The 10,816-nt window shown below is 51.4% G+C and overlaps 1 protein-coding gene across 2 annotated transcripts in view; it reads left to right on the forward strand.

Annotated features, from left to right (window-relative positions):
* The window catches only part of TSHZ3 (teashirt zinc finger homeobox 3), a 71,732-nt gene extending 62,169 nt beyond the window's left edge, over nucleotides 1-9,563 (forward strand). For both annotated transcript variants that reach the window (XM_060650874.3, XM_060650875.3), the window contains exon 3: nucleotides 4,734-9,563. In XM_060650874.3, the coding sequence (XP_060506857.1) occupies nucleotides 4,734-7,948 (3,215 nt within the window). In that variant the 3' untranslated portion in view covers nucleotides 7,949-9,563. The remainder of the gene's footprint in view (nucleotides 1-4,733) is intronic.
* Nucleotides 9,564-10,816: the final 1,253 nt, after the last annotated feature.

Consider the following 10,816-nt stretch of genomic DNA (forward strand, 5'->3'; position numbering starts at 1 on the left):
CAGGACATCTGCTTTGCTCTGGGACTGGCCAGAGTCTGGATCCACGTAGATGTTTTCGGGCAACTAGCAGGAGGCTTGAAGAAGTCGTCTATGGTGTTCGTTCACTCGTTCATTCATTCATTCATTCATTCATCCATCCATCCCATGGATATATGCTGAGACAATAGGGTTGCAGCAGATACTGGGGGACGGGGCGGGGGGGGGATGGGTGGGCGCTGGCCACGCGAAGCTGACGGTCCCTCAGAGCATCCTGGAACGTCCGCTGTAAGCAAGTGATTGAGTGCTGTGTCTTGTCACAAGAGGGGAGAGGGTGCTAAGGGGACAAAACTTGGGGCCGGAGAAGCCCCACCTTTGGCCTGGGGTGGTGGGGGGCACCGGCTCACCTTCTCCTAGTTTGCGTCTGCCTTGGGGTTTCCAGGAGAGCGGTCAGCAGTGGAAAGTGAAGCGGGAGAGACGTCAGCGCATGCTAGAAGCCGATGGGCTGGAGAGGAAGTGACACCAAGACCAGGGGAGGACTTCAGGGTTGCTTTGAGGAATTTGAGCTTTCTTCCAAGCCAGATGGGAAGTCACCGAGGGTGTAGCAGCATTGGGGTGGGGGGGTTGACCTGACTAGCTTGCCGATCAGTAAGCATGTGGGGACGAGGTGGGTTCTTCACGGAGGATAGATGGGAGGGGCGGGAGCAGGGGCTCACTGAGGAGACACTGGGGGTGCTGGTGGCTGCCCAGGCTGGTGTTGGAGGGGACTAAGGACGGACAGAGCCTGTTACAAAGGCTGGTAATGAGCTTCTTCCTGCTGGACGTGACCTCCAACTACTCCCTTCCCAAAGGAGACAGGGAGTAGCTATTGCTCACCTACTATGTGCAAAACCGTGACAATGTGGGGGCTCTTGGGTGGCGCAGTAGGTTGGGTGTCTGACTCTTGATTTCAGCTCAGGTCATGATCCCGGGGTCACGGGATCGAGCCCCACGTCAGGCTTCGTGTTGAGCCTGGAGCCTGCTTAAGATTCTCTCTCTCTCTCTCTCTCTCTCTCTCTCACTCTCTGTCTCTCACTCTCTTTCTGTCTCAGTCTTCCTCTCTCTCCCTTTGCCCCTGCCCCACTCGCTCTTGTATTCGAGCACACTCTCTCTCTGTCTCTTTCTCTCCCTCTCCCACTAAATAAATAAATACATACGTAATAAATAAATAAAACCATGACAATGTAGAACGGGGTCCTTGCCTTGGAGAATTCAGACGAGAGCATACAGAGGGTTAAAAAGCAACAAGGAATTCAAACAAGGGTTCACAGGAGCCAAGCTTCGTGAGACTCTGTGTGATTAACTGTCAGGTCCAGGTGGGGGATGGTGTCTGCCCTTGGCTCCCAGGGAGGAGAGGCCCCTGAAGGCCAGCATCATGGTGGGGACGGGGACCAGCTTCTCACCCAGCACCCCCGCCCCAGTTGACTTCCCACTATCCCCTGTGACAGTGACTGGAGACACCCAGTGTCCGCTCCCCTCCTTGCCTGACCTGGACATTAACTGTCCCCGTGTCCGGGAGGACTTCCTTCTATCCAGCCAGGGTGATTTTGCTCCTCGGCCCCGAGAAGAAAGGACTAAAGATGCCTTGGCTGGATGCTCATGAGGAGCCCGTGCTTGGAGGAGTGAGTGTGTTTCCACCTCAGTTTACCTTTTGCTCAGACACATTGTAAAATGGGGAAGTAGACACGGGACGACCCCACTGATCCAGTGCCCTGCCTCATACGGACGGGGAAATCGAGGCCTCGCGAAAGAAAGTGCCATACTGTTCTGCGTGCGCCCGCCTCGCCTGGCGGGTGTGGGTCCTTGGTACGGATTTGCCCAGTGAATGCACCTTTCCTTCTCCTATAGCTCTCCCCGCCGTCACCACGTCTCCAAGTTTCGTGACAATTTAATTTAGGGTGGAGGGAAGAGCCGTCGGGGGGGTGGGGGGAGGAAGAAGTCCTAGGCTCAGCCTAAGGGTCTGATGAGAAAATGGCGGTCTTGGTAGGTGGTGAGGTCCCTGTCACGGTGGTGTGCAAGTGCGCTTATCAGGAGCCTCAGAAACCACCACAAGGCCAGGGTCTCCCCAGGACCCAGTGCCCCTCGGCACCCAGGCTTTTTCAGTTTCTTCAGAGCAGGATTCTGTTCCCACCAGGGAGGTTGGCCTTACTTTCCTCAGTCACCAGACCGGTGGCGTTCTGATATGGCGGTATGATTCATGAAGCGTATCGAGGTGCGGTGGGGGCCCCTCTGGGGGCGGGAGCCGGTCAGACAGGTGCGGGGCCTGTGGGGGTGCTCCGGGCGGCCCGTGTGTGGAGGCTTCCACGGGGGCTCCCGTGCTCAGGCAGCGGACTGGCAGAGCCACTGGGTTTTCTCTTAGCTGGGAGTCTCTGTGCCTCAGGGGGCTCCCGTGTCTGCCATCAGCCCCCGCTTCTCCAGGCTGCCCAGTGTCCTCCCATAGCTGCCTCAGGTTAGGGCCACTTCTGGGTTGTTGCCTCTCGCAGACTTAATTCCACGGGAGCCATCATGACAGCAAAGGGCCCAGAGTGTGGGCTCACGTTGCCAACTGCGGCTCAAAGGAGCACCTTCAGGAGAGAAGGGGCTCTGGGGTCCATCTCTGTTTCCACAAAGCCGGGCTTTTCCTCACATGTCCGGCGTGGGGACATGGGCCGTGTGGTTTCCTCCTCTCTTCCCTCGTGTCCAAAACGAAGCCCCTTTGATGGAAACATTATGCATCTGGGCACCCGGGGCATCTCTGCAGTCAGGGGGCCGTGCCCAGTTAAAGCCCCATCACTCTCTGCTCCGGCTTCTCTCCGAGAGGAGTGTGGACCTGCCCGGATGCTCTGGCCTGCCCCTGCCACATGTCCCCTGGCGAGAGCGACCGGCTGACCTGGTTTGCCCAGGTCCGAGAGGCTCCTCGGGGTGCAAGACTTTCAGTGCTAACATCAGGGCCGTTCCGGGCAAACTGTGACTCCTGGTCTCTCTCCATGCCTGGCTGCCTCACATACCCCTGCCCGTACGAATGTGTGTACTGGGAACGCTATTCCCATCGCGGTTCCAATGACCTCAGTGTTGGGATGTCACTCTTGTCTCTGCTCAGAATTCTTGGCGCTCAAAGGGAGACTTCGGAATGGAATGACCAGGATGAAAGAGCAAAGGGGGGAAATATCTGTCTTCAGGGGAGTCTTAAATGTGAGAGTCATGTTTTTTTGGTTTTTTGTTTTTTTTGGTTTTTCTCCCCCCGTCCTCCCCCAGGTGTCAAATCGATAAATCGATAGGAGGCACATCTTTAAAATTCTGGAAGTAAATTCCACAAACGAAGCTTCCTTTTCTTTTATGAGAGTTTGTCTTCAGTTTTGTAGTGTTTGGGTCAAGCTGGACACCCCATGCCGTGGCATTCTGGCCACCTCACACACTCGCCCAGCAGTCTTCTGACGCGCGCGCGCACACACACACACACACACACACACACACTATATATATATATTTATTATATTATAAATAAATATAATTATAAATATATTCTATCTAAATTATAAATATATATATTTATATATAAATATCAATATTATATAAATATATAATATATATATACACGTGTGTGTGTGTATAAATCACTTTGTTCCATTAACGCGACTCCTCTCCTGGCTTTTCGTCTCTGGATGTGTCTGTTCTAGAACCCACAGCTGCTCAGCCCTGCCCTCCACCTGCTTGGGAAGTGCACACTGGATTTATATCCCCAGTTACATTGCTTCCAGAAAGACAAGATCCCTGTTGAATGCCCATGAAGCTTATGCTGAGTAAATATTGACAAAGTAGTCTAAAGAGCAAACACTTTGACATTTGTAAGGTCCACTGGAAGGTCTTGTATATATTTATACAGAAGGAATGAGCACCGCATACCAATTTTCCTGAACTTGTTCTGACATAATTCTGCATGGATAGTGTGTGTGCAGGTGGCTGAGAAAACGGCTGAATGTTCACACGGCGGACGGGGCCAGGGCTGGGTCAAGGTCTTCCCTCCCATCGGGAACAAACCAGTGCCTATCCCTTGGTAGGAAAAGTTACTATAAGCTTTTATGAGACCTAGTTTTCCAGAAGGAAGAAAGAAAAAAAAATAATAATCCACAAAACCTTGCTTTTAATTTATTGCAATTGATGTACTTTCTTTTTACTTCGTAAAAATTTTATTGATGTTTTCGTACTTTATATTTATTAAAGATTGAGCCTCAAAAATGTAATGAGTAAAAAATGCTTGCTTAATTTAAATTGTGAATCTGTCTGTTAAGAAATGCATTAGGGGTAGGAGAAGCATAAGACATATTAATTGACAGACAGGAACTGCTGTCTCTGAGGTTGATACAAGTAATTTATTACTTTAGAAATGAATGCCACCTCCAGAATGTGCTTCATTAATTTCAAATTTAGTTTTAATTTCAAGCTGTTGCCCCTTGAGAAGAATAAGGTGGCAAATTATGTTTGAAGAGCAGATTTTTTTTTTTTTTTTTTTTTTGCTCCAAAGAAACACCACGTTTTAACTATTTAATTTTACAAATACATGTGCCCAGTCTACCTTGCTGCATTTTTCCCGAGAGTCGAGAACATTTTCTAGGTAAGGTCAACACTTAACTAATGCTTTTTTTTTTCTTCTTTCTTTCTTTCTTTCTTTCTTTCTTTCTTTCTTTCTCTCCTTCTCCCCGTCTCTCTCCTTTCTTTCCCACCTGTTACCACCACGGCAGCCTACGTTTCCGATGAGTTAAAGGCTGCCGCCCTGGTAGAAGAGGATATAGACCCCGAGGAGAGCACGGCAGATGGGGAGCCCTCGGCCAAGTACATGTGCCCGGAGAAGGAGCTCGGCAAGAGCTGCCCCAGTTACCAGAACTCCCCGGCGGCTGAGTTTTCCAGCCACGAGATGGACAGCGAGTCCCACATCAGTGAGACCAGTGACCGCATGGCTGACTTTGAAAGCGGCTCCATCAAGAACGAAGAGGAGACCAAGGAGGTGGCGGTCCCCCTGGAAGACACGACCGTGTCGGACAGCCTGGAGCAGATGAAGGCCGTGTACAACAACTTCCTGTCCAACTCCTACTGGTCCAACCTGCACCTCAACCTGCACCCGCCGTCGTCGGAGAAGAACAACGGCGGCGGCAGCAGCAGCAGCAGCAGCAGCAGCAGCAGCAGCTGCGGCAGCGGGAGCTTCGACTGGCACCAGAGCGCCATGGCCAAGACCCTGCAGCAGGTGTCGCAGAGCCGCGTGCTGCCCGAGCCCAGCCTCTTCAGCACCGTGCAGCTGTACCGGCAGAGCAGCAAGCTCTACGGCTCCATCTTCACGGGCGCCAGCAAGTTCCGCTGCAAGGACTGCAGCGCCGCCTACGACACGCTGGTGGAGCTGACCGTGCACATGAACGAGACGGGGCACTACCGCGACGACAACCACGAGACCGACAACAACAACCCCAAGCGCTGGTCCAAGCCCCGCAAGCGCTCCTTGCTGGAGATGGAGGGCAAGGAGGACGCCCAGAAGGTGCTGAAGTGCATGTACTGCGGCCACTCGTTCGAGTCTCTGCAGGACCTGAGCGTCCACATGATCAAAACGAAACACTACCAAAAAGTGCCTCTGAAGGAGCCCGTGACTCCCGTCGCAGCCAAAATCATCCCTGCCGCCCGGAAGAAAGCTTCGCTGGAGCTGGAGCTCCCCAGCTCCCCGGATTCCACGGGCGGGACCCCCAAGGCTGTGATGCCCGACACCAACGACGTGCTTCAGAAGAACTCCAACCCCTACATCACGCCAAATAACCGGTACGGCCACCAGAACGGGGCCAGCTACGCGTGGCACTTTGAAGCCCGGAAGTCCCAGATCCTGAAGTGCATGGAGTGCGGCAGCTCCCACGATACCCTGCAGGAGCTCACCGCCCACATGATGGTCACCGGCCACTTCATCAAGGTCACGAACTCGGCCATGAAGAAGGGCAAGCCCATCATGGAGACGCCCGTCACGCCCACCATCACGACCCTGCTGGACGAGAAGGTGCAGTCCGTGCCCCTGGCCGCCACCACCTTCACGTCCCCCGCCAACACCCCCGCCAGCGTCTCCCCGAAGCTGAACGTGGAGGTCAAGAAGGAGGTCGACAAGGACAAGGCGGTCCCCGACGAGAAGCCCAAGGAAAAGGAGAAGCCCTGCGAAGAAGAGGAGAAATATGACATCTCTTCCAAGTACCACTATTTGACTGAAAACGACCTAGAGGAGAGCCCCAAGGGGGGCCTGGATATCCTGAAATCCCTGGAGAACACCGTGACGTCGGCGATCAACAAGGCGCAGAACGGCACCCCCAGCTGGGGGGGCTACCCCAGCATCCACGCCGCCTACCAGCTCCCCAACATGATGAAGCTGTCCCTGGGCTCGTCGGGGAAGAGCGCGCCCCTGAAACCCATGTTCGGCAACAGCGAGATTGTGTCTCCCACGAAAACCCAGACCCTGGTCTCCCCGCCCAGCAGCCAGACCTCGCCCATGCCCAAGACGAACTTTCACGCCATGGAGGAGCTGGTGAAGAAAGTCACCGAGAAGGTTGCCAAAGCGGAGGAGAAGACGAAGGAGCTGGAGGGCAAGCTGTCTCCGCCCAAGCGGGCCACCCCGTCCCCGTGCAGCAGCGAAATCAGCGAGCCCATCAAGATGGAGGCGTCCAGCAGCGACGGGGGCTTCAAAAGCCAGGAGGGCAGCCCCAGCCCCCAGCGGGACGGCTGCAAGGAGGGGAGCCCCCCGGCAGAGCCGGTGGAGAACGGCAAGGAGCTGGTGAAACCCATGAGCAGCGGCCTGAGCAGCAGCACGGCCATCATCACCGACCACCCGCCCGAACAGCCTTTCGTGAACCCGCTGAGTGCCCTCCAGTCGGTCATGAACATCCACCTGGGCAAGGCTGCCAAGCCCTCCCTGCCTGCCCTTGACCCCATGAGCATGCTTTTCAAGATGAGCAACAGCCTGGCCGAGAAGGCGGCCGTGGCCACGCCGCCGCCCCTGCAGTCCAAGAAGGCGGACCACCTCGACCGCTATTTCTACCACGTCAACAACGACCAGCCCATAGACTTGACAAAAGGGAAGAGTGACAAGGGCTGCTCTTTGGGTTCAGTGCTTTTGTCACCCACGTCCACATCCCCGGCAACCTCCTCATCCACGGTGACAACGGCAAAGACATCTGCCGTCGTATCATTCATGTCAAACTCGCCGCTCCGCGAGAATGCCTTGTCAGATATATCCGATATGCTGAAGAACTTGACAGAGAGCCACACGTCAAAGTCCTCCACTCCTTCCAGCATCTCCGAGAAGTCTGACATTGACGGGGCCACTCTGGAGGAGGCCGAGGAGGCGACGCCCGCGCAGAAGAGGAAGGGCCGCCAGTCAAACTGGAACCCCCAGCACCTGCTCATCCTCCAGGCCCAGTTTGCCGCCAGCCTCCGGCAGACCTCCGAGGGGAAGTACATCATGTCCGACCTGAGCCCCCAGGAACGCATGCACATCTCGAGGTTCACCGGGCTCTCCATGACCACCATCAGCCACTGGCTGGCCAACGTGAAATACCAGCTTCGAAGGACAGGTGGAACAAAGTTCCTCAAAAACTTGGACACCGGCCACCCCGTGTTCTTTTGTAATGACTGCGCGTCACAAATCAGGACTCCCTCCACGTACATCAGTCACCTGGAGTCACACCTGGGCTTCCGGCTCCGGGACTTGTCCAAACTGTCCACCGAACAGATTAACAATCAAATAGCACAAACCAAGTCGCCCTCAGAAAAACTGGCGACGTCCTCCCCGGAGGAGGACCTGGGGACCTCCTACCAGTGCAAACTTTGCAATCGGACCTTTGCGAGCAAGCATGCGGTTAAACTTCACCTTAGCAAAACACACGGGAAATCCCCAGAAGACCACCTTCTGTACGTCTCTGAGTTAGAGAAGCAGTAGCATTTGCTTTTGATTAAAATGACTGTAATTTGCTTTGAGGGAAACTGTTGCAGGCACCTTAAGGCCCCTCTGTCTTGTTCTTGGCACATGCTCTCATTTTAACTGCAAAGAAATCACTCTGGGCAGGACTGTTTTGTATAACTGTACAGTGTTTAATAGAGGTGCATAATCAGCTGTTGTTACTGGTAAAATATGAAGGTTAAAACGCAGTGGCAAGTGTTTGGAACTTTGTGTAAATGGGATTGAGTTGTGAGCATCCCCCCGATGCTTCAAGCTGCATGCATTAACAGACAGTTTAATTAAGCATTTATAACGAAATCGGGCACACTTTTTCCACGCGGCTCGAGTGTGCTGGCATTCCTCACCCTTTCATCTTTAGCCCTCTGAGTACTTTGAAGCACTTTTGCATTAATTTGGTTAAAAAAAGAAAAGAAAATAATAATAATGTATGAAGCTCTGTTTTTTAAACTCCTTACCAGCTTAGTTATAATGAATAATATAAACCTCCATTTATGCAGGTCTGCAGGGGTATAACACGCCTTGAAATTTAAAAGAATATTATTTTCACATTGAAACATAGATGTATATATTGTATAGATTTCAGACTCTCTTATGAAAAATGTGATTGTGGTTAAAAATGACCTTTTTTCCTGCATTTATAGCAACAGTGTTTTATGTACCTGCTATGCTCTGGGCATAAGCCGTGCCTATGTATAGTGTATATTTCTTTTCCTTTTTTTTTTTTTTTTTTTTTTTAAGGTCTATGGTTTTGTGTTTTTTTTTTTTTTTACATGCAAACATTGTAAATTATACAGAAGATACCACAGATAGCATTTATAAAGTATACAGAAACATTATCTGAAAGCAAAGTATGATTGTTTGTTTTCCTATACAGTACATCTATATTGATAGAGGTTCATGTTTAAATTATACATATTTATTAGCATCATGTTATCATTTGTTTTGAGCAGTCTGAATAAACGAGGCCAGGAAATACGTCCATGGCAGGCATCATAAATATTTTGCACATGATTTTTAAAGGTATTTATTAGAAATCAAAGAACGCTCAAAATAAACTCAGTGCTCAAAGGGTTAAGTCTATTTGAAAAGGAGAAAAAAAAAAAAAAGAAGAAGAACTTGTACTGTATTTCCTAAGCATTGATAAAGCCTTTAAAATGTTTGTACTGTAATACTTTGCTTAAAAGTCATGAGGCATTCCGTGATACAACCTCTTTCACTTACTTACCAGCCCTCTTGGTTGCTATTTCATGTTGTAGGATGCCTTTTTATTTCGATTGGTAACTTTCTGTTTTGTTCTTCCTAATTATTCTCCCAAGATCCCACACTGCAGCTTTATCTTTAGGCTTATGAAAGGTAACCCGTGGTTACCGGCTCTCCAAGTGATTCTGTTCTCCATTTTTGGCAGTTAATTTGCAGAAGTAACTGACAGCTGACACCATATGAGAACCTATGTATAAAATATTGGCATGTAAACAGCACAGACACTGTAACACACTCTGTGCCCTGTTTTGTTGTTGACAATGAACCACCATTATGTGACTCTTCATATAACCCTTTTTTCTACGGCAGCATTAAAATTGTCTTTTTGCTATAATTTTGTGTTGCGTTCACAATTATGTCTGAAATGTGCTACGACTAACGAGCACATTAAAATTAAATTGTATGCGATCTGTTTATGACTGAGTTGGTTGCTGTGTCTGCCAGGTGCTGGCAGTCGGAAGCTGCCCGTAAATCACGGGAGTTTTAGTGAACTTTGGCGTTTGGAGAGCAGGGAGCCCTCTCTCAGAGGCTGCGTGGACAGAATTTTCCCCGAGAATAAAATGTTAAAGAAAGGAAGACATTTCACATGAGGTTAGCTTCTCTCTGCGAAAGCGATCTGCTAACAGAGCGGTGGAGGGGCTCCAGGTCAACACCTGGTGGTCCACGTGGGGGCCGGGGGTTTGGTCTCCCCTCTGGACAGTGAGGAGTCAGGGCCCCGAGCCCTGCAGGAGGCAGGTGGGGGAAGGAAGGTCTTCGCAAGACTCAGTGCGGGGCGGTTCCTTCCTGTTGATTCGGGATTTTCGAGTCGCAGCCACAGATAAGGAGGTGTGCAGGGTGGCGGCGGGGAGGGGGGGGGGGCGACCGAACCCGTACACGGGAGGAGTGGGGAGAGCATTTATATGATAATCACCAGCTTTTATTAGCCCTGGCAAATCATGCCAACAAAACGCTGGGAACATCATGTAAAATTGTAAAATACCTTTATTACTACATTCAAACTACTCTTGCAGTTATGCAGAATCGGAGCTCCTAACCTAGAATTATACAAATGAGAGATGTGTTACATCCATGTAATGCATAAAACACCTCAACTTAAAAGAAATACTCTTTTATTAAAAATTTAAATGAAACCCTTTCAGAGATGTTCGGCAACACGCCTCCGTCTTTTTCCTGTTCATCCCCACCCCTTTTGTCAAGCGGAGTCCAAAATTTCTGTCTGCTTTACTTTCTCTCGGCAGCCCATGTCTCTCCGGGTTTTTAGAGAGAACCTCACTGGAGTTGCAGACGGGTTTTTGGCAAATAGGGAGTGTCTTTCTGGCTGTGCTCGCCACACAATTGGGCTGTGCCTGCGGGCGGGGCACAGAGGGCTTTCCCTTCTGGGTGGCGGGCCCGGCTCCCTCCCCACCTCCTCCTTGGCCTGCCCTCATCCCTCCTGGAGTAGTTGTGCGCCCCGTGGGCCTTTACCTGGGAGGCGTGTGGGGCACAATGCCCGTCTCTGGGGGCCCCCCCGCCGCCCCCCAGAACCTGGCTCAGGGGACAGCACCCTCCCTCCCGTGCCTTCCACATCTTCACATCCTGGAGCCCAGA

The sequence above is a fragment of the Panthera onca genome, chromosome E2 (genome assembly GCF_046562875.1).
Source record: "Panthera onca isolate mPanOnc1 chromosome E2, mPanOnc1 haplotype 2, whole genome shotgun sequence".
NCBI lineage: Eukaryota > Metazoa > Chordata > Mammalia > Carnivora > Felidae > Panthera > Panthera onca.